Genomic DNA, 27,308 nt, shown 5'->3' with positions numbered 1-27,308 from the left:
ATATAATATCCCTCTATTATTTCGAAATGACCATTTAGTTCTCATACTATTTTTGCCAATTTAGTCCCTCTATTATTTCAAAATGACTCTTTAGTTCTCCTATTATTTTTGTACTTAGAAGTTCTTCTATTTTATTAATTTTCCAATTTAGTCCCTCTATTATTTTAAAATTGTCCTTTAGTTCCCTATTAGAGGAATTTGCTAAAGATGAAAAATAATAGAGGGACTAAAGACTATTTCGCAATAATAGAAAGACTAAACTAGTATTATAACAAATTTATAATTATGAAAAATGCTATGTCAGCATCAAAGACGGAAAATCAGACGCTCGTTAGGAGGAGGGACTTTTTTTTTCAGGCTATTTCGATATATTAGAGCGGCTAAACTGGTATTATACCAATAGAAAATTATCTTTTTACAATTAAAAATTTTAAATGACAAAAATGCCATAAATTTTCCAATAAATATAAAACAATCGGAATTCCTGCAAAAAAAAATAAAAATAAAAAAAAATTCTAGAGCAAACCCTGCGACTGCGAGAGCTCTGTTTCGCATCCGCGAGTTTACCATTCAGCGATCGTGCAAATGCGGAGATTTGGGAGAAAAGCCGCGCAGTACTACTTCTTGGCCAGTTCGCCGGGTTCCTGTTCCTCAATCTCAACTCTCTCACAGTCTGCACCCAATCCATGGAACCAGGCATGTGATCATTCGCTCTGCCGCGCTACACTTGCCGCTCCCTGGTCAGCCATCCAACGCCGCGGAGCTAAAGTCATGGGTTCGGATGTAACGCTCTCTCCAATCCACATCCCTCTCTGTTTTGATTCATATTTTGTGATTTTTGCCCAATTTTTGGTGATTTTCTTTATCATTGGTTCTAGTTTTCTATGTTTGATGTTAGAAGTTCTGTATGTTTGTTGCTTATATCCATCTGTAAATTATTTACCGTCATGGAATGCTTTAGGTTTTGGTTTGTGTTCACTTCTTACCATTGAGTAGGAGCTTGATCAGCATATGACATTTAAGACGTCATTAAACTTATTTTCATTATCATTGTGATCCCAATGAGCTAATAGAAGATTTGAAGAGTACATTGAAGATTATTGATTCTGAATCAGGCAAGCAGCTATTTTTTGACGAATTTTCTTTCTTGGGAGTTGGGATATCCACACTTTTGTCAAATTATTAACTTGGCCTTGGTATCTTGAAGATGTGTAAACGCTGGTTACTGATTGAAGCAATAATTGGGTGAAGCATGAAAAATTGAATACTGTTTTAGCACAGAGCACATGTATCAGTTTCTTTGGTGTAAATTTGGTTTTCTTTAAAGGCTAATAAGGTAAAAAACTTTGATTTTTAATGGGACCTTTGCCTTCCAGATGCTGTTAGGGATTTGGGAGAGTATTTAAAAAGTCATATAATGAACTTTACATAGATCTTTATGATCTCAGCTATTTTTATTTCCTCGAGTGAAGGTGCATTCTTTCTTTATCCAGAAGATAATACTATTATCAGAGCAATGCTTTAAAAGCCTCCTATCTTAAGACATAAATATCAAGAGAACCAGTTGAAGAATGGAGAGTTACTAATTGTTTATTTCCTTTTATCTTTTTGAGCAAAAGAAAGAGGTTGGTGCAATTGGGTCTTCTCATGGATGGTAGAATTGACCGGTGGTTTTAGATCATGTATGCTGCGTTTATGGAACTCTGATGTGCGTGAGGAAGTGTGCACCTAAAAATTTGTGTAAGTGGAAAAGTGAATTCTACTTATTGATTTAAGATGACATTATACACACTTGTAACATTAACAGAGATAGCAACTGGAACAATAAAGATGTTAAACTTTTTTGACATGGATATGATATGACAAGTTATGTTTAGGTTTAAGGTTATTCCATATTTGTCATTAGTTTGGCAAGGAGAATATTTTTGTACAATTGTTTTCATAATCTATTGTACGCTCTCTTAATATTGGTGAATTAAGGCTTCTTGTAGATATACATTTACTTTGTCATCTCAAGAAGTTATATTCAATGTCTTTATGGTAGCTATATGTGGTGTGATTTTATTCTTTCACAATCTTTTAATGATTGTATGAGATCAGATTCAAGATGACCTTTTTCCTTGTTAAGCATAAGGGTTACTTCTTGGATATATCTTACATTTCTTGTCACCATGTTCATTTAAAGTATGCTTATTTTGTCGAATACTTAAAGAGCCTCTTTTGTTTTGTGCTTGCCATGATATGTTCCAGCATCAACATGGCTTTTTATTTTTACTTGTTTATGGATGCCACGTATCTATACATTTTTATTATTTTGTGATTTAATCTGGAAATACCATATGCCTATTTATTTATTGCCCTAATTTTAACATGATATGATATGCTGCAGGTCAGGTTTGGAAATGTCATACAAAGAAAAGGTCTGTGATTTCTTTTCCACATTTTATGTTGCTCTAACTATTTATGTTTATTATTTGTTGACAATATTTGTACACGTCAATCATTTTGGACTTTTGTCAAACAAAGGCCGCATTTTCCAGGTATTGAGATAATTGCTGAACTTTTTTGTTCAAGACTTCAATGTCTAATGATCCATTTGAATTTTTGACATTGGCGATGGTTAAATTTTTTGAGGTTCTGAAAGCACAACATACGCAACATGGAAGGGGAGGAGCTACTATTCAGGTCAAATAGCAATGTACCCAAATTTTTATTGCCCTTATTATTTTCTAATATTGAATTGAAGATTACCAGAATAACGTTGTTTTCTCTGTTTTCTAGATGAAATATATTTACTGATGATGTATACCTGTATTTAAACTGCTATCTTATTTTCTTAGATACTAACTTAATTTGCTGCATTGATTTTGCCCTACCAATCCTTAAAGGCATTGCTTATATATTCTATTTTTTTCCTTATTTTCTTGTGACTAAAATTTCTTTAAATAGTTCATAGTATTTCTGTCTGATCTTGTCTTTGTTGTGGGCTTTCTTATCAGAGTAAATGTGTTGGTAGTCAAAATCCATGTGAGTGAGTAAATTACTTGTTTAATGTCCTGTGGAAAGTGTAATTACATTGCAAGTGAGAGCCCAAAGGGCTTTTATATTCCCAACCTAATTGGGCATTATGAAAACATAAGATTTTTCTTGTACACCTTCATGTTTTACTCACAAATATATACTAACTCATGCCAAATACAATTCATAAATACCAGTACTGTCAGATTCAGAGAAAAAATAATAAATGAGGACTACTTTTTTACTTAGATTAGTTGGCTTACCATAAACCAGTTACATTGGAGACAAAATAAATATTTTTATATGCATCATACCCAAGAAACTCATTTCCGGTACAAGGGGAGACTTCTAATAGTTGGAATAATCGTATTGAAATTCAAGTAAAACGAGCAAAATTAGCTTCAAGCCATGTGGCAATTATCACTGTCTTTATGGCATATTTCGTCCCCATCACTTGGTATGCAAAGATGAATGCGTGAATGGTCTCGAAGATACAATAAAGCTAACATCTAACTTCGTCTTGCACTTACGATGTTAAAGCATTAGACACGACCAGAGGGTTGCAGAGTTGTCATGATCTTATAGTCTACATTTTGTGGCAAGTAGATTATAAGGAATTTGGATTATTAAGTAAATAGTAGGAACTTAATGAATATTTCTTTTGCATATATCAAAAATGGTTTCTAGTAAGTCTTTATATAGGCTTGCAAATGTCTCTTCATTTTGGGACACAACATTTACTTGTGTCTTTTGATCATTAGACACAATCTTTAGTTAAGTGTCCCTTCATCATTTGAACAACCTTTAGTTAAGTGTTTCTTCATTATTGGACAAAACATTTGGTTAAGGGTTTCCACATTTTAAGACAACCTTTTCATCATATGGCACTACCTTTGACTTTGAAGATACACCAACAATCCCTTATTGTCGTCAAAATTTTCAAATACCAACAACTCTAGAAATCCTATTCATAAATGAAAGTGTCGGTGAGATTTGAACTTTCACTTAGTGAAATGTGTTACCGCTAGTCCGAATTGTATGGTTGGCTAAACATTGAACCAACAATTCATTGTTGACTAGTTGGGGCACAAGCCACACATAAACTCCTATTTAATTTGTATCTGGTTTTGCCAACACATATATGACCTTGTGTTATGCACTCTCTCATTAGTGCTTGTTAGAGTCAAGCTTTTAACTCCCAGAAGTGGCCACACTTCTAACTCACATAGGCAGCACCTATCAAAAGTACCCTTGTAATTATGGTACTTCAGCAAATATATGTTATAGGTTTATTAAATTTTTTTGTTCAACCTTACCTTTATTCATTACAGATACCAAACATTTACATCTTGGGATAGCAAATTTAAGTTAGTGCATGCAATCATCCGTGTAGCGTACTATGACTCATTGAACTCAAGACTTGCAGGAAACCACAAGTGTTCACTTGAGCTTCCACTGATGATTTTACTTTATAACCTTAAGACCCACCCTTTTGAATGCCATTGATGCCAAGTCCTTCATAAGCCCTTTGGTAAATGGATCCTCCAAAAATTGACTAGAGCTCACATAACTTATAGTGATTAGACTGTCACTAATATGTTGTTTTACAATACTGTGTTGCAGTCCAACATGTCTATTCTTTCCATTGCGCACTTGACTATATGCTTTTGACACTGTAGCTTCATTATCACTACGTATTAAAATTGCTGAAATTGGTTTTGGTCATAGCAGAATTTCATAATGTAAATCTCTTGACCATTCTGCTGCTTTAGTTGTAGATGCTGAGGCTATAAATTTTGCTGCCATGGTGCAATCTACTTGACACAAATGTTTCTTAGAACCCCAGGAAACAACATCTCCAATAATTATAAAAATCCAACTTGTAGAAGCAGTATAATCTTTTCTATGTGAGTTCCAACTTGTATCTGTAGACCCTTCTAGAATTGAAGGTAAACTTGAATAACAAATACCAAAGTATATTGCACTCATTAAGTATTTTAGAACTCTATGAACTACATACCAATGTGTTTTACCTTGACTACTTGTAGACCTACTTAGCATCCCAATTGCTAAAGCTTTGTTTGGCCTGGTGCACATCATAGCATATATTGCAATTACCCTTGCATATTCAAGTTGTGCAACTGTCTTGTTTTAATTTGGTGTTAAAGTTAGATTAGAGACATAAGGCATAGATATAGGCGGACAGTCTGACTTACCAAACTTCTTTACTATCTTTTAAATGTGATGAGATTGAGATAATGTTATGTCTTCATTACTTCTTATGATTCTCACAGCAAGAACTACATCGGCCATACTGTTATCTTTAATATTGAAATTGTTTGACAAGAACTTTTTTGTGTCTTTTTTTTTTTTCCCAACTTGCTCCTAGTCAGTATCAAAGATTAATATGTGATCCGCGTAAAAACAATTGATGGTACCTTTGCCATTATTAAATTTACTGTATACACATTTCTTAGAATGAAGCCATTAGCTAGAACAACCTCATTAAACTTTTGTTACCACTGTTTGGCTGCTTGTTCTAATCTGTTGAAAGACTTAACAAGCTTGCAGACTTTCTTTTCATGACTAGGAACCACAAACCCTTCAAGTTGTTCCGACACCTTTGCATTTAATTCACTATTCAAGAATGCCATTTTATGTCCATTTGATAAATTAGTAATCTATAAACTCATGCAAGTGATATGAGCACTCTAATTGGAGCTATTCTTGCTATTGAAAATATGTGTTGAAGTAGTCTGTTTCTTCTTTTTTGTGCAAGGCCTATGGCCATCAGCCTAGCTTTAAACTTATCAGGAATTCCATCTCCTTCATTATTTATTTATTTTTCATTTTTTTTAACACCACTTACAACATATTGGTTGGGATCCAAGTGGTACTTCAACTAATTTCCAGTTTTACTACCCATTATCAAGTCTATCTTATGTTGCATTGTTTTTCTTCAAAAAGAAACATCTTGAGCCTTCATAGCCTCATCATAAGTTTGAGGGCCACCATGGCCTTCTATATTAAAATATTTAGGTCAGTATTCAGAGGTTTCTTCTCTTGTATTACCTACTACGTACATGTGAAACTCAGATCCATAAATCTTTGCTTTTTTAATTCTATTAATTCTTCAAGGCTCAATATTATTCTTATCATTTGATTTTCCATTTTTTAGAATTTATCACTTCCAATTACTAGTTCTTTATGTCTTGGGATTGAATTGAACCTTATTTCATCAAAGATAACATCCTTTGATTCTATAACTGTAATAACAGAGTATGAATCATCAGGTTTTATCAACATGAAACTATATATTTTACCATATTCAGCATATTCTATAAATATACATTCAATTTCTTTTTCGCGTAACTTCTTTTTCGCTGGTTCTAGAACTTTTTCTATGTCCTGATATCACCAAACTCTTAAATGGTGAAGGTTTTTTTTTTTTTCTATTCCAAAACTGATAAAGGGTAACTTTACTCCTTTTGTTGGGGTCTTAGTTTTGCTACACCATTTTTTTGTGGTGTGCATGGAGCTGGAGTTTTATGAATAATATTAGTGGAATAAAAAATACATAGGATCATAGTATTCATCTTTAGTATTCGTTGGAAATATAGTACCACATCGGTTGTGTGATAGAAGTGTAATGGGTTTATATATAGGTATAGGGGTTGAGCCACTAAGTCTTGAGATTTTTTGGTGTGAGACTCCTAAGCCCATATAGAGCCCATATAGGGCCAACTAGTACCAAAAATATAAAATCTAACATTATCATTATGCAAGTACTTAATAAATGATTCACAACGTAATTCAACTTTAGTTTTGTAAATCCTAAACTTCTCCATTGTTTCATCTTTAGAATGCAATAAATAATCATGGAAATATTTAGAGAAGAGAGAACTCATCTACAAATGTCAGAAAATATTTCTTTTCACCAATCAACAGAGTGCTATGCAGATTGCAAACATCAGTATGTATTAATGCAAGCAAGTTAGAGTTTCTTTCTACTTAATGAAGAAATTTCTTGTGATTTTAGTAACCATGCAAGTTTCACATATCACGATTTTTATCAAATGCAGGAATTAAACCTGAATAAATCATTTGATACATTCCTCTAAAATTAACATGACCTAAATGATTATGCCATAAAGTTGATGATAATAAATTTCTATTAGAAACATTAAAAGATAATGAGCAACAATGTAAACAAAACTAGAAACATTATTAATAATGTTAAGTTTAAACATGCTTTCATGTAAATAGCCAACTCCTACATATAGTCCATATTTCGTAAGGGTACATCTGTCAGCGTCAAATACTAATTTGAATCCAAACTTATTTAACAAGCCCCTCAACATAAGATTTTTCATAATTTCTGGAACAAAATAGATATCATTCTATGCATGAACTTTTCAATAAGTAAACATGAGTTCAATAGTGCCTTTTCCTTTCACTTGTGTACTGGAGGGGTTTTCCATGTATAAAACTGTTCCATCACTAATAGGTCTAAATGACTCAAAGTAATTCTAATCCTTGCATATATATTTTGTTGCACCACTATCAATCCACCATGCTCATCTTGGAAAAGGTTGATTCACAAGTCATGGCGATGAACTTGTGGGTCAACACTGTCTTATTTTTCAGAAGTCTATCTTCTGCCTAAATATTCCTAAGTTTCTTGCAATGTAAACATAGATCCCTTTTTCTTGTTTTTGATATTCTGACTACTAACACTAGTATTGACTGAATATTTGCTTTTTTTTTTTTGTTGGAAATCAACTTTTTTGATGGTTTGTTTTCCATCACTTGAACCTTTGAAAATTCAGGATACTTTAGTTCAGGAATTTTGTCCTTTTCATCTTGTTTGAGTTCATCTTGGTTGAAATACTCTTTTTCTTTATTTGAACATGATTTCTTAGGTCCTCAGCAAACAGCTCTTTCTTATGCTTTAGAGTTCTCTTAGTCTCTTTCCATGACAGGGAAGTTTGTCAATTACAGAAGATATAAGAATATTATAATCCTTGTTTAGATCATATTGCTTGGAACTGTTAAGGATGTGTTTAATCATTAAACTTGATCAGGCTGGGCATTAGCTTGAAAATGCTTGTTCGAGTTTGGCTCGATTTAGCTTGAAATTAAAATTGAATTGATTTATTTTTTAGAAGTCAGATTCGTGTATATTTAATTTGAAACTAAAACCTTATTTATAGCTTGATTTTTGTTTTTAAAGATAAACAAGACAGATTATATAATGCTATAATATATTATAAATATATAAAAAATTGTAATATGTTTATATATTTTGAGCTATCAAGATAAGCATGATTGAGTCTAGTTCTGCTTGAGCTCAGCTTGAAACTAATTTCGAGTTCAAAACCGAGCTCAAGCTCAATTCAAAAGCATGAAATTGCAATTTGAGCTCGAGCTGCATATGAACAGTGTGATCAATTGACAATGCTAGTTCACTGTAATGAAATTGATCCATAACAGAGGGACCCTCTATTGTTTTGAATTTATTAAAATAACTTGTGAAAATTTTCTTGCTACTTGCATCGTCAACCTTTTATCTTGTCTTGAATTTTCCTAAAGTTATTTTGCATTAGTCTCATTATGATCTGCGCATCAAAAAATTCATCTCTATGGTCTTGGTGTTGTCAAAATGTAGCCAACCTTGTGAACAATAAGGATGATGTGCATATTTTCTGGCCAAAGAATAAAATTCCCTCCTCCAGCATTCTAACTGGACAAAATTGGTAGCCATCTTTTTTAGGAAAGCCATTTTTGTCAAATTCCAAAAACAAGAAATAAGCCTTAAAAATGTTGGGATAATTGTATTTTGAAATTCAAGAAAAAGGAACGACATGATTTTCAAGGTGTGTAGCAACTATAACAATCTTTAAGGCTTATTTTACCCCCACCACTGACATACAAAGAGGAATTTGTGAATAGTCCTGAGGATAAATTGAAGCCAACATCTAATTTTAGCTTGCACTTACAATGTTAAACCGTCAGACGTGATTAAAGGGTTTCAGAGCTGCCATGATCTTACAGTTTACCTTCTGCAGCAAGTAAATTATAAGAAATTTGGATTATTAACTAAATAATAGGAACTTAATGAACTCTTCTTTCTCATATATCAAAAATGGTTTCTGGCAAGTCTTTATTTATGCTTACAAGTGTCTCTTCATTTTGAGACGCAACATTTACTTGCGTCTTTGGATCATTTGACACAATTTTTAGTTAAGTGTCTCTTCATCATTTGACACAACCTTTGGTTAAGTGTCTCTTCATGATTGCACCTTACCTTTGATTAGGTGTTTCTTCCCTATAAGACAGCTTTTAATTAAGTGCCTTTTTATCATAAGACACAACATCTCATTTTGAAAATACACCAACGGTAATGTCATACAATATAGGTACTTTGTAAGTCTGATTACTCTATAGAAATAGGACCTTATTGAATCTGCTGTGTATTTGGATTGAGAAGGCTGCCTATCTGGAAAGTGTTGCTATAGAAGTAATTGTGGAAGGACTATGCACCTCTTACTTTTTATCAAATGCCAGTAGGTGGTTAGGGAATCACCTTATATTACTTCGATAATATGATTGGATATCTACCAGTTTTGTTGTGTTAGATTTAGTATCAATTCCTGCATTTACTTCAAAGGCATCTACTTATATTAATTTGCATCTATCTATTTCATTTATAGGAGTGAACTCATAAATCTTTCTGATGACAACATGTTGTTTGGTTTGCTGTTTTTAGAAGTTATTTACCCAAATTATGCTTAAGTTTTAACATTGTCCTGTAACAGGTGGAACTTCGAGATGTTGATAATGGGAACAAAATAACTGAGAGATTCCGTACTGATGAGAATATTGAGAGTATGTAACTGTACCACACACCTTGAATGCTATGTATCATGTCAGAGCTGATGCTTGTATTACTTAAGTTTTCTTCTTTATGATGGATTTCTTTTGATGAGTACTTACAATGCTGTAAGAAGATTTATGGTCTTCAAAATTGGTGATCTTGATCATATTCCTAACCTATGAACTTATTCTTGTACAACTTGGAAATGTTTAGTTGACAACCGCCACGGATGAGCCTTTTCCTGAGGATTGTACAAACCATAAGGCACTTTAATTGTTGTTGAGATGGCTCAAATCTAGTGACACCTATTTTTTGATGAATGGACCTCAATAATGAACAGAGTTTGAAATACTAACCTTTTCAAAAATGGTGCAGGAGTTTTTGTTGAAGAGAAGTCTTTTACATTTCTGTATCAAGAAGGTGACTCTGTCACATTAATGGAGTAAGTTCTTCTACTTCTATCTTGGATGGAAGATTTACCATTCCATATCCAAAGATGGTTATTTGGTGGAATGAATGCTTGTTCTACCTTGTTGACAGAGCAACCACATTTGAGCAAATTGAAGTGGCAAAGGAATTGTTTGGCAAGGCAGCTGGTTATCTAAAAGGTTCTATTGTCCATAAATTAGCTTGAGTTCCTTCATGCATCACATGTCTTGAGGTTCCTCACAGATTTGTATTTGACCTTCTGATCTGATAATCATTATTCTAGTGTCCAAGAATCATGAAAAATGATAATATTTTTTTTTTCTTGTCATTGAAACAACATTTTAGATGAAGCATGACTTATCTTGGTTACTTGTCTAGAAATACAATGATAAAGTTTGCCTTTGAAGTGTTAATTGAAAAGTGATTACTACTTTGTACTGCTCATTTAGAGTCAGAACAGATGGTTATGACCATAACATTTGCGATACACCATATCTGTGGTACTCAAGTAATTTCCAAAATTTAATTAATGGTAGAAATTTAATGAAGCCATATTTATTACCTTTTTTAACATGAGCACTGATTTCCAATCCTGAATGCTGTGAATTTTCCTTGCCCGTAAGTTTTAGCCGTAGAATTTCATGTTGGACAGATGACATGAAGGTGACTGTGCAATACTACGATGGGAAACCGATGTCTGCATCAGTTCCTCAACGTGTCACATGCACTGTTGTTGATGCACAACCTAATACAAAAGGACTGACAGCTGCTCCCCAGTAAGTTTCATTTTGTGTTTCTTGTGTTTAAAGGATGTCCTCTTGTTTTCTTCATTCCATTATAATCTTTATGCTAGTTTTTATTGAAAATATCTCATTGTTTTTTTATGAATGAATATCTGCTGATTTCCATCATTATCATTTTGTCTAGACCTTGTGCCTTTAATAGTAGAAATTTTCACTTTACAGATACCTTTAGAATGGGATAATGCTGATGTTTTTAATTGAAAGCAAATAAAAAAACATTAAAATTGGCTTGCGCATGAAGGAATATATTTTCATTGAGCATCATGGCTATTGTCATAGTCTTACCGATAGAAAGTTACCACGGCAGCAATGACTTTTTTTTTTTTTCTTCCGAAGCACTGTGATGGCACAACGCCAACCCTTGTCCGTCGCTAGTCAAAGCCTCTCCTCACCACACCACAAGAGTCAATAAGGCACACGTGGAAACTTATAAGAATGCACACAAGAATAGGCATTCCAAACTTAGCTTAGACTTTATTGATTTCCTCAATCAATACTCCATCTCACACTCTCTGTGTTTGCATCCCTCGATGCTTACAAAATTGCCTTCCACAAGGCCTATTTAATCTAAGCTACCAAGAGACCAAAACAACCCACTATATGGGACATGGCGGTTACCAAAACCACCCATTACATTGTCATGGGATGAGGAACCACCCACTATTCCCACCACTAGGACATCATGAGCCAATTTCCGGTGGAACCATCGACTCCAACCGTTCCCGCCAAAAGTCCATCTTCAAGGAGAACATGTGGCAATCGTCCATTGCAACTGCCTGTTGCAACCGTTCCAACCTTTGCCTTTGGTCAAAGCCACTCGCCCATGACCGGATGGCACCTCGGCCATGTGCATGCAGGAGGGAAGTGTTCCACACTTATCCATGTTCTCCATCAACTTGGCGGATGGTTGGAGCAAAAGCTCATCACTCCACCACTTGGAGCAACCGCCTGCTACTCCATTACTTCGGCAACCGTCTGGAGCAACCGCCCACATTCATTGGCCGCGCGCGGACACTCCCCGCACGTTTCTCGGTTAGGCGCTCTCGGCAGCCAACCTATGCGCGCGCCCACTTGCCCATGCACATGCAGCAGCCTGCATACGCCTATGTCTCTCGGTCACACCTGCATGCCTACTCCGCTGCGGCAGGTTTTCTCGGCCACATCTGCTTGGCTAACTTGACCGTGACAAGTTTTCTCGGTGTTATCGGTCATGCCGCTAGGCTTTCTCGGTTGCGGTAACTTTGTTTGGCGTTATTGGTCACACCTGCTTAGCCCACCTGGCTAAGGCAAGTTTGTCGCTTATCTGCCTGTCATGGCAAATTTTCCCGCACACCTCTCGGTCAAGGCAAATTTTCATGCGCATCTGCCTACCGAGGCGGGTTTCTATTCTTAGAATATTTTTGACCTTTTTCCCCTCGGCCAAGATCACCACGGTAACCCCGAGGTGCTACCGGATAGCTCGTTAGATCGTTACAACTATCTACTAGGTGAGAAAACTCTTGGTTACTTTTATTAATGGAGTTGCGGCACTTGGTTGGCTCATGATCTAAAGTAGTTATCTCTGATTCTTGAATTTGTGTGCTAATAATTGGAGTTATGAAATAGATTATCACAAATTTAGTATCTCATAAACAGATTTTGATCATTAAGATTAATAAAATGCCAAATTTCTTGAACTTTAATCGTGCTTCTTGTCATGTTTTCACCTTGGTCTTTGTGTCACTAGAAGAAGGATACAGGTGTTGAGTATCCAAATTTTAGAGGGTATCCAATACTTAAATTTAATGAAAACTAGATATGTGGACACTGCTGCAAAATTATATATAGGCACATTTACATGTGTATATATATATATATACACATGTGAATCTCATTGTTTTTAGAATAGTGGAGAATATTTTAGTAAAGCAAGATTTTAGATATCTATATATAGATATAGAGGCATTGAGGATCACGTTGTTTATAAGGAAACAAAATTTAGAATAACTCATTTGAATTATATTAAGTTTTAAATTAAAATATAATTGAGTTTTTAATATCATGAAAATTACTATTAGAAAGATTTTAAAGATAATAGACAATTTAAAAAGATAAGAAAGTTTTTAAAAATTATGGAGTTTAAATGATAAAAAAATGAGGTAATTACCAAAATCGAAATTTAAAACTACAAAATTAAGATGGAGGCTGAAATGGAAAGGAGGTGAATGAAACCAAAGCTCTTTTTTCAAATAAACCAAGGTAAAGTAGGATTATGTGGGAAGCATGTGATCCAAACATGTCCCCAACATACGATATTGTAGGCGAACAAAAGATACGTATCCTTGTGTAATTTTTCCCAAGGTATGCTGCATCCGGCTAACACTGTAGGCCTATTAAATATTTGATGTCTGTACTAAGAACATGACTGGTAATTAAATATTTCCTTGGCACACCCCTTATTTCACAGCATGATTTAGGAATTCGCATAAATTTTCACACATTTACCAATGGCTTAAAATGAATGGGTACTGATGGATCATTTGTTCTCATCAGAACCAACACTTCTGTGTGAGATCAGAATTCCCTATTTACATATGAAGGAAGTTTGTTGGATTAAGACCTATCTCCAATTCCATTGGTCTCAATCAGAGTGATGTGCTTCCTTATGCTTGTGCTATATATAGCACATTATCCAGAAAAAATGAAGCTCGATATTAGGCAGCCTAAAAGTTGAAGAATTTGAATTGTTTAGTGGCAGCTTATGGTCACCAGAAACTATTGATTTTAAAATAATTGGAAAAGCCTAGGGCATTTCCATTGGTGTTCATATAATTTAGGTTCAGTATTCTTGTACAATATGGTTATAGCTAAACTACCTAGAATGTTATTGTGAGATCAATTTGTATGATTGTTACACTGGCTATTCAAAATTTAAGAAAGGCTCTTCTGCAAATTTCGATAGGGCTTTGACTGCATCCATAAGTGTTATGAGAGGATGAAAGCTATCCAGTGGCATAAATGATTATAGATCCAAAATCTTTAAACATGGTATGGTATTATCATAACAAAGTAGGCCTTGCGCCAAATGCTGCGGTTATCTTGGTGAAGGCTTAAAATATGCAGCTGGTTAATTGAACTTTAGTCAGTTTACCTAAGCATAGATATTAGTAGTTGTTTGATTATAAACAGACAGCATACAAGTAACACGAAGCACAGTGCATGACTGCAGGCAATTATCAATTCCAATAGTAGGTAAAATCAAGCGTTGGCAAACCAATGAAATGTCAAAAGCAATGCGGGATTGGGTAATAGAAAATAATATTTCGAAAAACTCCGATGGAGAACACTTTGAAACATGCATTTAGAAAACCAAAATCCCTGTAGGTCATCCATTGTCCACTCACTTGGGTCTCTTGTCGGTCTTGACTGAGATCTGTAGGTAGAGCTTTCATCCAACTTCCCTTTTCCTTTTCCCATCGATAATGTAAATAGTGTATAAATAACCACTATAAACACATGAAGGTAATTCGAGGAAACCAACGTCCTCTTAGCATCTAAGTGGATTATTAGACTTTACCCACAACCTGGTAAATAGGTCTCATTTCAAAGCCCTGACCAATCTCTACATTAAACATAGAATGGGAAAACGATGGTTTCAACACTCCCACTCATTTCCTTTCTTATATGCATATTCACAACAGGCAACTATATGCATGAGTACTATATATCTTCTATATATGTACACTTGTACTCTATGCATGCAAAACATGGATTACCACTATCTATGCATTCACTCCATGTGTTCGTATGCAAATACACACACACATGTAATTTACATCATCTCTACAGACTTCCCCAGAATCCACATGTATATACCTCTACATTGGTATCTTTACATGCAACATTGCATCTTCCTTCCCATATATATAGCACTAGCTGCATGTAACTAAGGCATGTCCATTGATAGATATACACCCATCATACTATGCATGCAAATATATGCTTTCTTCTCTCTCAAATTCATATCTGTATCCATGCCATGCATGCTCACACAATACAGTCCATTCCTACCTCCTCTCCCTACAAGTTCACAAACATCAATGCATGCCAACATGCTTAACTTCACAAACATGCCATGCAAACGTTTACATACTCACCAACATGATATCCAGGTGCTCATGTGTAGATGCATACATACAAGCTTTCTTCCCATTCACCAGTTCTCTCTCACTTCTTCCACACCAAGCCCTTCTCTCTCTCTCTCTCTCCCCCTGCAGCTTGCTTGCTCCCAATCCTCACTGCCAGGACAGAATCCTCACTGCAGCTACCCAAAGTGGTACCCCCGGCGACTCCCTTGGCCACAGGTGGGCCCACCCTGGCCTGGGCGTGGTTTTGGTGCATTGGCTGCCCGCGAAGCTCCGCATTTCATGCATCCTCCTACTACTAGTTCAAAGGCAAGAGAAACATGCAATATCTTCTATATTGTATACTTGTATTCTATACTTGAGCAATATATGTATATCTTCTATATATATGTATACTTGTGTCCTATGCATGCAAAATATGCATTCACTTAATACATTCGTATGCATATACATATGTACACATGCAATATTCATATGCATTCACTCCATGTATTCTATGCATGCAAACATGTTGAAAAACATGCTAAAAACCTTACATTCATTCCCTCGACGCGTTGCCAATGACCTTCACCAACTTTTGTTCTCTACCTTTCTTCATTCTCCTGTTCTCTTTCAATCCTTCATCTCACAAAACTTCTCAATTTTTTCAAAACCCTTTCACACCTTGTATATTTCCCAACTTTTGCATACAAGTCCCTAGGGTTCCAGGGATTGCTCTTAATGGTTCAAATACTTCACATAGTAAAACTAAAAAATATTAAGAGTTATTAACAATCGATAGTTGATACTCATAAATAATCAGGGGGTAACATTAATTGTCTTTCAAATGAATTCTAAGAGTTCTGGTGGTCTTGCTTTAGTTATTTATTGTGATTCAGTTGTTTTTCCTCTGGGTCTTTTATGTGTTGGCTTGCCGTAATATTTTCTAATATTAACTCGTTTCCTGAATGAGGAATTCCGTCTAATGTTTATAATATTTAGAAATGAGTCCTTAACATTCAGTTTCTTGTATAGTATTATCCTTGTATCAGTCAATGTTAAGTACAAAGCAGTATGCATTATGTGGTGTTATTATAGGATATAATGATAGTGTTTTGACTTAGCTCTTTATATATATATATATATATTTATAGTATTGGTGTTTTACCTCGTTACATATGTTAAACAAGTTGAAGATCCTGTACATGCAATTTAATAACATTCAATGAGGCCAATATACTATTATAGGTAAATGGGGACAGGAAAATGTGAAATATCGATGGTTAGGATTTGAATGCTAATCCCAAAATCTCATCTTCATTAAGCCATGCCTGGGTTGTTTCTTTGTAATAAGCTTGTTTTTTTTCTGCTTTACCTTGACTAGAGAAGTTTGGCAAATTTTTCTTTGGTTTTTTAGCCATTTTGTCCTGGTCCTTACACCAAAAGAATGCTAATTTTGCCCTACTAAGGGTTTGCTTTATTCCCTTTAGTTTCTTTGTTTTAAGTTTGTTGTCTATAAAGTTGTGTAAGCTTTATAACATGTGATGATGTGACAGCTATTATGACATGCATGTTTAAATTATTAGTTCATGGTAGTATCCATGGTTTGACTGTTTGTCACCACTGTAATGGAAATCTACCAAATAAAGGGGCAGAGTATGAGACTCCTTAAAAAAACAAGGACTATATGTAAATATTTTAAAAGTAAGTGTATAATTGTTTTGACAAATTACAAGAGATTATTTATAGAGTACTTTTATATAATCAGCTTTAGACTTATGAAACCTAAACTTTTGAAAATTAATTTATTAATCTCAATCTTACTTCCATTATTGCCATCTCGATGGCCAACTCTCATGTCCTCAATATAAATGGACAAATCCAAGACACTGACTGGAATGTCTGCAAATAAGGTTTAGCAAGCAGCCAGTAAGGTTCTTTTATTTTTTATGTTCCTGAAGCAGGTGCAATATCAGCCAAGTCATGATCAACTCTACTTTTTACATGATACTCTGACTTATCATCCATATTTTCTAGATTGTTCAGTTCTCAGATGCTATCCTATATGATGACAATTCTATCAAAAACTGATTTTTTACTGTAATTTATTTTGTCTTCATTGGGAGCACAAGTTCCCTTAAAGTGGATGAGAACTTAGGGATGTCATTATTTAGTTCAATTATTCAATTAGTTATGGTATACTAATTTGCTAAACATTTTTTATGAACTACAGGTATAAAAGAGTTTTACTGGATAATGGACTTACTGTGCTTGTAAGTTAAGCATCACAATTTATTTATTTTTTGATTTTATCTGGTTTGGAGAATCTAATCTGTGTCACTATATGTGTATTTAGAAATGAAAACAGTTTGGAGTATTTTGACTTGTTTAATCAAATATATTTTTTGAAAATGCGCTACAATAAAATCTATCCTCTGTCTTGGTTAGTAAATGCTGGCACCAATAAAATTCTTAAAGATGAAAGGAAACCATAAAGTCCTGTTATTTGCAGTAGTGGTTTTACATTCATTCATATTCTTTCCATGTAGATTTAAATTAAATTTGAGTGTACGAAAATTTTTAGACATCATATTTTTCTAACACAGGTTGATATCATATTTTTCTCTCAGCTACATTGTCAGCTTATTACATTGTTGTTAAAAGCATTTATATTGGGTTCCTTAGCATTCACCCTCCTAATGATATGAAATTCAATAAGCTACCTGTTCTTAGTGGATGGTGTGAATTTTGCCCTTTATATGGGCTCATGCAGTCTCTTCCATGATTTAGAAGGCCTGAATTTTCATCTATCTGAGCAATTTGCATTTGCTAACTCATGGATCGACCTAGTTAGAGAATATTCACAACAAAAAATTGCAACTGCGCTCTCCAATAATGTCAATATGCATAGGCTATCCCTCGCGTAGTGGGGATGTGAATCACCTACTGTCCTTGATGGTTAAAATCTTTATATTGCAACACACACTCATCCATGGTATCGGTACAATCATTGCGTCCTTTCCTATAAGGACTTGAATTTTCTGTGTTAAATTTAATATTCATGCAAACTAGGTTTTCATTGTATGACAAGGTACACATGAAAACACTACCCCCATCATGTCAGAAAACTATTTGAATGATTTTCTAATCTTGTAGGATTTGGTTCTCTTCGTTGTTTGATGAAGAGTGTATTAATTCTTTTTTTGACCTGGAAGCCTTGTTTTGCTATACCGTTTAATTTTCTTTTGTGTTATCATATGCAATTGTGCCCTGGGCATGAAGTAGTAACCTGCAAAACTCCTGGCCTTTAATGGCCTTAGTGAACTTAAAATATTTTCATTAATTCCATTACTAGTTTTGACAATATTAAATAATGTTTTGTTTTGAATGACTGAACAATCTCCTCATTTTTCATTCATTTGTTTTTATTTTCTTCTTTTGATTTTGTCCCATGCATCTTTTTTTGCCTACCTTCATTATGTTGAATTTATTTAGGCACCTCCTTTTATTGCTGCTGGTGATGAAATCGTGGTAAATACAACAGATGATACATATATGACCAGGTAAATTATATTGTACTTTTGACATGCATGTTTAATTAATTGTTTTCCAAATTTAATCAAACTTCTAATTGGTTATCCTCCTAAGTTTGACTGGAATATGACTTGCAGCTCAAAGTACGAAAATGGAGGTTAAATCTAATTTTGTTCCTCGTAGTGAAAATCTTTCACTCACTAAGAAGTGGAAATATTCACTATATCATCCTGAAGACGGATGCGACTGGATTATGTACAGAATAAAGAAATTCCACCCTAAAGAACTGTTAGAAATAATGAATAGATTAATAGATTTAGGTAAGAAGTGTTAATGTGCAGCTGCACATGTGAAAAAAAAAGAAACAAATATAAAAACCCTAACCTAATCCTTCACACCTAATCCTCTCATAATCCAAGGATTAGGAGCTAAGCCTCATCAATTTCTCCTATAAATAGATGGCATGAAGATTGTCCCATTGCACCATTTCAGAGAAGGATAGTGAGGGTGAGAAAGTGGAAGGAAATAGTGGGAAGAGAAATCAGAGGGTTTGTGTTGTTTCTATTACAGGTGAGAATAAGTTGTTGTTTTCCTTGTTAATAGAAAGCTTGTAATTTCTATTTTTCACTATAGTAAAATTCTTTTACCTTGTCCGTGGTTTAACCCTAATTGTTTTGGGGGTTTTTCACGTAAAATGTGTCCCTCATATTTATTGCTATTATTTTCAAGTACTTTTGCTGCGACCTTACTCTACCCAGTTCCATAATTACACAAGTGGTACCAGAGCCAGACATAGGGTGTATATATATATCTACATATCATATGCTCTGTGGCTGCCACTAATAGTGGATCTTCCACATCAGAAAATAAGTTAGATTAGTATTCACCTTTTGTAGGAACTGATTACTGTTGTCCAAGCAGTCTGTGAAAGAAGCAATGACAGTAAAGTGTGAGTTTGAAAAATTCAACAGGAGTAATTTCTCACTGTGGAAGCTAAAGATGAAGGTTATCTTGAGGCAGGATAATTGCTTAGCGGCTATTACTGAAAGGCCAGTTGAGGTTAAAGATGATAAGTGGAATGAGATCGATGGTAATGCTCGTTGCAAATCTTCATTTGGCGCTTGCTGATAGAGTTCTAGCAAGTATAGCAGTGAAGAAGACGACAAAAGAGATCTGGGATCACCTCACAAAGATGTATGAGGCCAAGTCACTCCACAACAAGATTTTCCTTAAGAGGAAACTCTACACTTTGCGCATGACGGAATCCACTTCAGTGACGGAGCACCTGAACACACTACATGCTTTATTTTTCCAACTCACATTACTGGGACATGAAATAAAGTTAGGTGAACGTGCAGAAGTTCTATTCCAAAGTCTACCAGATTCTTATGATTAATTCGTCATCAACTTAACAAATAATGTCCCCACAGGCATTCTAGTCTTCGATCACATTGCAGTTGCTATTCTGGAGGAAGAGAGTCGACGCAAGAACAAGGAAGACATGTTGGCAAATTCGCAACAAGCAGAGTCCTTGATGGTGACGAGAGAAAGACCAATAGAACGTGGCCCCAGTGGGAGCTACGGTCATGATAGATCAAAATCAAGGAGTAAGAAGAATTTCAAGTGCTATTACTGTGGCAAGAAAAGTCATTTGAAGAAGATTGGAATCTAAATAAAAAGGATTCCAATCCTAAAGGAAATGTTGCAAACACTTTAGAAGATGGAAATGCCATGGTATGTAAAGTAGCAATAAACACAGGAAAAGGTTTGCTGATGTTTGGCTTCTAGACTCAGCGGCAACCTTTCATATGACTCCCAGAAAAGAATGTTTTCATCACTACGAATCTATCTCTGGAGGTTCTGTGTATATCTGTAACGATCAAGCTCTAAAGATCGTTGGTATTGACACCATCAAACTAAAGATGTATGACGGAACAAATCAGATTATTCAAGAAGTCCGATATGTGGAGGGACTGCCTAAGAACTTGTTGTCTATTGGGCAATTTGATGATCTTGGTTACATAATCGAAGTCTAGAACAAGGTGATGAAGATAATTCAAGTAGCGCTTGTATGTATGAAGGGAGATAAAATAGCTGTAAATTTATTATACATGCTGAAGGGAGAAACTTTGCTAGAAGGAGAAGCTTCAGTTGCCACAAGTAGTACAAGTAAAAGATGCATAATGACATGGCATAAGAAACTTGGACACATGTCCGAGCAAGGAATGAAGATTCATTTATTTTAAGGTCTCACAGAAGTAACACTACCTTTTTGTGAACATTGCATTGTGAGCAAGCAGCATCGACTGTAGTTCAACACATCTAATTCTAGAAGCAAAGCAATTCTAAAATAAATTCACTCTGATGTGTGGCAAGCACCAGTTACGTCCCTAGGAGGAGCAAATTATTGTGTCATTCATTGATGACTATTCAAGGAGATGTTGGGTGTATCCTATAAAAAAAAAGGCAGATGTGTTTCAAGTCTTCAAAGTTTACAAAGCGCCGGTGGAACTTGATGAATTTGATGAATTTTGCAAGCAGGAAGGCATGAAAAAACAATTCACTACAGCATACACTCAATAAAATGGAGTGGCAGAGCAAATTAACAGGACTCTGTTGGAAAGAACAAGAGCTATGATGGGAGCTGCAGGCCTAGACAAGAAGTATTGGGCAGAAGCAGTCAACACCGCTTGTTATTTGGTGAATTGGGCTCCATCAACTACAATCGAGTTGAAGACACCAATGGAGATGTGGACTGGTAAGCCAGTTGATTATTCAAACCTTCATATATTTGGAAGTTCTGTCTATGTAATGTATAATATACAAGAAACTGCAAAGCTGGATCCAAAATCCAGAAAACATATGTTCTTAGGCTATGCTAATAGAGTTAAGGGGTATTGCCTAAGAAATCCCACTGCCCACAAGGTTGTAATCAGTAGTGATGTTATCTTCATAGAAGATAAAGAACAAGAGCAAGCAGATGGTGAAAGCACTACAAAAGAAAGCAGAGAGACTACAACATTACAAGTAGAAAAAGAAGCTGAAGCTACACTAGAGCACGAGGTACAAGAGCTAGATGAATATGAAGTTCCAGAAGTTCGGATGTCAACTCGTACAAGAAAGGCACCAAGTTGGTATTCTGACTATATTATGGAGGGCAACATTGCATACTGTCTTCTAACTGAGGATGGAGAGCCATTAACTCTTCAAGAAGCACTTAACAATTCAGATGCATTTCAGTGGATGATAGGAATGTAAGAAGAAATTGAATCTATTCATAAAAATAGGACATGAGAACTAGTGTCACTACTACACGGGCGAAAGCCCATTGGCAACAAATGGGTCTACAAGATCAAGCGCAATAGTAATGATCAAGTAGATTGTTATCATGCTAGATTGGTGGTGAAAGGGTATGCTCAGATGGAAAGAATTGATTTCAACGAAATATTTTCACCTGTGGTTCTACTTACAACAGTTCGAATAGTCCTAATGATGTGTGCTACATTTGACTTGCAGCTAAAGCATTTAGATGTCAAAACTGCATTTCTTCATAGAGATCTTGAAGAAGAAATTTATATGTTCCAACCAGAAGGATTTGAAGAAAAAGGTAAAGAGAACTTGGTTTGCAGGTTGAAAAAGTCTCTGTACGGTCTAAAGCGGGCGCCAAGATGTTGCTACAAGAGATTTGATTCCTTCATTATGAGCCTTGGATACAAATGATTCAATACAGCCCCTTGTGCATATGTCAAGAGGTTTGCAGAAGATTTTATTTTCTTGTTGCTGTATGATGACGACATGTTGGTAGCAAGCCCCAATAATGATCGTATCAAACAATTGAAGGCACAGTTGGCTTATGAATTTGAAATGAAGGACTTGGGACCTGCAAACAAGATTCGAAGGATACAAAGCTACCGAGACAAATAATAGGAAGATTTGGCTTTCTCAGAAGAATTATCTAAAGTAAATCTTGCGGGGCTTCAACATGCAAGATTGTAAGCCAATTTTTACCCCACTTCTTGTTAATTTCAAGTTATCCTCAAGTATGTGTCCTAGCAGTGAAGTAGAGAGGATGGAGATGTCTCGACTACCGTATGCATCAGTAGTGGGAAGCCTAATGTTCGCCATGATCTGTACAATACCAGACATTGCACATACAGTGGCAGTGGTAAGTCGGTACATGACGAATCCTGGTCGAGAGCATTGGAATGTTAAGAGGATTCTCAGATATTTAAAGGGAACCTCAGATGTTGCATTATGTTATGGGGGATCTGAATTTTCTGTTAACGGATATGTTGATGCTGATTATGCAGGTAATCTTGATAAAAGCAAATCTACTACTGGATATGTGTTAACACTAGTAGGAGGAACTGTGAGCTGGGTTTCAAAACTGCAGTCAGTTGTCGCTACGTCAACGACAGAAACAGAGTTTTTAGTAGCTACACAAGCCGGTAAATAAGCAGTGTGGTTGAAGATGGTGTTGGAAGAACTCGGGCACAAACAAGAGAACATTACTTTATATTGTGATAAGCAGAGTGCATTGCATCTTGTAAGAAATCCAGCATTTCATTCAAAGACAAAACATATAAGAGTTCAATACCACTTCTTCCGCGAGAAAGTGGAAGAAGGAACAATGGATATGCAGAAAATTCATACAAAAAACAACCTAGCAGATTTTCTGACAAAAGCAATCAATACTGACAAATTTATATGGTGTTGATCCTCATGTGGCTTAGTAGAAACGTAAGCAACATTAAATGGCAAGGTAGAAAGAACGGTGTGAAGACTTGATTGACTTTCAATAAAATCTTCAAGTGGGAGAATTGTTAATGTGCAGTTGCACATGTGAAAAATAAAGAAATAAATTTAAAAACCATCTCCTAATCCTTCACACCTAATACTCTCATAAGCCAAGGATTAGGCGAGCTAAGCTTCATCAATTTCTCCCTATAAATAGAGGGCATGAAGATTGTCCCATTGCACCATTTCAGAGAAGTAGAGTGAGGGTGAGAGAGAAAGTGGGAGGAAATAGTGGGAAGAAAAATAAGAGGGTTTGTGTTGTTTCTATTACAGGAGAGAATAAGTTGTTATTCTCTTTGTTAATAGAAAGCTTGTAATTCCTATTTTTCACTATAGTAAAATTTTTCTACCTTGTCTGTGGTTTTTACCCTAATTGTTTTGGGGGTTTTCAACGTAAAATACGTGCCCCTAATCTTTATTGCTATTTTTTTTAAGTACTTTTGCTGCGACCTTACTCTACCCAGTAACATAATTACACAACAAGAAGCAACTTAAAGTAAAAAGTACTGGACGTTGCTGTCAATAACAATATTCACCAACGAGAACACATTCTGGTAATTGGATGTCTCTTAGTTAATTTTAAATGGAGATTGATTATCATTTTCTGCCAAGATATCACCAAGAGCATTGACCCAGTCTAAGCTTTTCTCTCTTTAAGATTGCATTTTCATTTTATGCAAGACATTACATGATTCAAGGTGATTTTTCCAATATGTTACTCTGTTAGCCTAGTTGGCAATGAACGATGTCCCATTTTGTTCCACTTTAATAACCTTTATTTATTAATTTATTTATTTGCTATAGATGGCAATGTTTTATTTGCATCTTGACTAGATAACTTGGTTTTTCTCAGGGCCAAGGAATAAATTTGGTATAGATTCAGCATACAAATGGAGCACATTTCTCTCCGGGTCTAATTATTCATCAGGTCTTGCAAATTATAGACTGAGTTCTTAGCAATCAATTTTCAGCAGTATAAATTTTGAGGATTTATTCAATAAAGTATATATATATATATATATATTTATGTTGAAGAGCTGCTGCTTGTTATAGTTTATTGCCATTGGCTTTTGTAACACCATTCAGTTACAGTTACAGAGGCTGAATTATTTCTTCTGGCTGTTGTTGGTCAACTTGTCAACTGCTAGTAAGTTCAATTCTTACATTCAAGTCATCTTAGACAAACAGACCAGGACATAAAATAAAAGTCAGTTGGAGAGTTTAACATGTAATTGTGGGGAAGCTCATTCAATGGTGACCTCATGAATTGTTGATGCTACATCACAGATTGCATAATTTGCTTCGACTTGGGTGCTGTTTGGACACTTCTTGCATAATATCTTAGCAAATGGCCATCCCAATGTTAATGCCCATTAATTTATTTTTGATTTTTTATTTTACAAAATAAAAATTATAGAATGTATTTAATTGGCTTTGCGCATAAAAACGTTATATTTTTTATAATTAATTTTTTGACCTGTTAATAATTTAGTTTTTATTAAATAAATTGCATTTCATTTTTCCTAATGATCCTTTATTTTATTTTTTTACATACTAATTTCTTCTCATTCTCTTAAACAAATCACTGTGAATTAAATTGATTTAGATCTTTCACAAATAAATCTTTGTAGATGGCATAAACAGTTTATAAAATAACATCTTGTAATTAAATCCTTCTTGTGAATAACATAGTTTAAAATAACTTGTAAAGAATAGAACATTTAAAATCACTTGGTCGAATACAGCAAAAATTATTTGTAAGTACAACATTTTGATTGACGCAATTTTTCAAATAAATCTTTGTGAGTTAGATTTATTTATGTAAATTATTGATGCAACAATACATGCCTAAATCTTTGTGAGTTAGATTTATTTATGTAAATTATTGATTGGAATGTATTGTTGCATCAACATTTTCACTTGCTTCTCGGAATTGGCCATATGAAAGATGACCAAGTGATGGAATTTGATTGGAATTATCCTAATAATAGCCCAGATCTTCTTCTGGAAATTATTTTAAGAAGCAAGTGAAAATGTTCGTTCACCTGAATCGATTGTTGCAGATGGCCAATTTGGGTTTTCCGATTCTTCTAACTGATTACCACAAAAGGGTAGATGGGAATCTTGATTAGAGAAAACCCAATTTTAATTCTGAAAAATCAGTGTGCATCAATTATGGACCACACCTTATTTATAAATTTATGAAGCTAATTACCAATATGCTCATAACAGACTGACCATTTACATATAGGAATTCTACACATTATTATATAACCCCACACATCTAATTTAGATAATTAGATCTCCAACCTTATTTTAGATTGCTACAACTATATTCTTTAACTTAACAATGACAATAATATTAGGGGTAGTAAAATAGATACTGACACGATTACATAACATGACAAGACACAGTTTAAAGCGGGTATGGGTTTAGCATAAATGGATTCGTGTTTTAACGGGTTGACACGATTAAGACACGTTTAAATTTAAGGGGTCGTGTATAATTGTGTCAATCTGTGTAAGACACGTTTAACATAAATATAAGGGTAAGAAAGTAATTATACTTAACATATTTATATATAATATAATATAATATAATATATTTTAATATATATAATATATATAGTGCAAAGTTTTAACTTCCAAACTCTAATATCAACCTAGCGGCCAGTCCCCTCTCCACTTTCCACCGAAAAGCCCTAACCTATAGATCGTGGCTGTCACTCACCGCCATCTCCTCCTTACTTGCCTCCTCCACCCGCCGGCCATCATCTCCTCCCCGTCTTCTTCACCGCTGCGTCTACTCCTTGTCCACCGCCTCTTTCACCGGCAGATCATTTCCTCCACAACCAACTTCAACTGTCACCGCCTCCTTTCATGCCTCTTTCATCGGTTCACCATCTACCTCCTTTCATATCTCCTTTCATATCTCCTTCCCTTGTTCAACTTGGTTTGTTTTCTTTTCCATTTCTTTTGTATTTGTTTCATTTTATTTTTGATTTTTTTCATTAGATTCACCTTTTTCACGTCTTTCCAACCTCTTCTTGTTCAAGCTTTTCTAGTGGATTTCCTATTTCTTTTGGTCACACATTATTTGAATTCGCTTTTGTGTTTAATTTGTGTAAGCTTCTCATCAATGGGTGAATATTATCTATGTGAATCAAGACTGAGAAATTTGGAATTAGGGGTTTTCCCCCTTTGAATTGCTTCCATTATCTTCCAAATCCCTGATTTTATATGCTTTTCTTTATTCATAATGTAGATTTATTGAACTGTGTCTATGTGACTAGAAAGGAAAGGAATTGGATTAAGAGTTCATGATTTATGCATGTTCTCTTCTTATTATTTACAGTTTTGTTCAAATCGTCATTGCAATTCTGTTTTTTATGATTGTTAATAATATTTTTTTTGTTACTTTTTGCTTTGCAATTCTTTAGGTTTATTAATAAATTTTTTTTTAATGTTTTTTTTTCCAAAAATTTACTATGAATTTAGAGTCCGTAGGAGATTACTCACAATTTGATGGTGATGATGGAAATGAATCAAATGATGTCATTCAATTGGATTCAAATGCCAATGAAATTAAAAATACACAACAAAGGGCTACAAGGAAGAGAAGACTGACTTCACAAATTTAGCAGAATTTTGACTTAATTGGTGATGGGAAAAAGAGGATAGCCAAATGCAAGCATTGTGGTGTAGAACATGCTGCTGCAAGTAAAAATGGAACCGATAATATGAGAA

At 34.8% G+C, this 27,308-nt stretch overlaps 1 protein-coding gene across 5 annotated transcripts; it reads left to right on the top strand.

Annotated features, from left to right (window-relative positions):
- The first annotated feature begins 513 nt into the window (after positions 1 to 513).
- LOC120255867 (elongation factor P) lies at positions 514 to 24,916 on the top strand. Of its 5 annotated transcripts, none has more exons than XM_039263643.1 (13): positions 514 to 783; positions 2,390 to 2,420; positions 2,527 to 2,540; positions 2,635 to 2,685; positions 9,837 to 9,906; positions 10,271 to 10,337; positions 10,436 to 10,503; positions 10,977 to 11,100; positions 15,384 to 15,560; positions 17,464 to 17,503; positions 18,726 to 18,793; positions 18,902 to 19,334; positions 24,415 to 24,916. In XM_039263643.1, the coding sequence occupies exons 1-12, from the start codon at positions 586 to 588 to the stop codon at positions 18,924 to 18,926; spliced, it is 933 nt and encodes a 310-aa protein (XP_039119577.1). In that variant the 5' UTR covers positions 514 to 585; the 3' UTR covers positions 18,927 to 19,334; positions 24,415 to 24,916. The 5 variants fall into 5 exon arrangements, with proteins under 5 accessions (XP_039119577.1, XP_039119575.1, XP_039119578.1 ...); XM_039263641.1 differs by having other exon boundaries at positions 15,279 to 15,560; XM_039263644.1 differs by lacking the exon at positions 15,384 to 15,560.
- The last annotated feature ends 2,392 nt before the right edge of the window (positions 24,917 to 27,308 follow it).

Source organism: Dioscorea cayenensis, unplaced genomic scaffold (assembly GCF_009730915.1).
Source record: "Dioscorea cayenensis subsp. rotundata cultivar TDr96_F1 unplaced genomic scaffold, TDr96_F1_v2_PseudoChromosome.rev07_lg8_w22 25.fasta BLBR01001221.1, whole genome shotgun sequence".
In the NCBI taxonomy this organism is placed as follows: Eukaryota; Viridiplantae; Streptophyta; class Magnoliopsida; order Dioscoreales; family Dioscoreaceae; genus Dioscorea; species Dioscorea cayenensis.
This window is presented reverse-complemented; position numbering and strand designations above follow the sequence as displayed.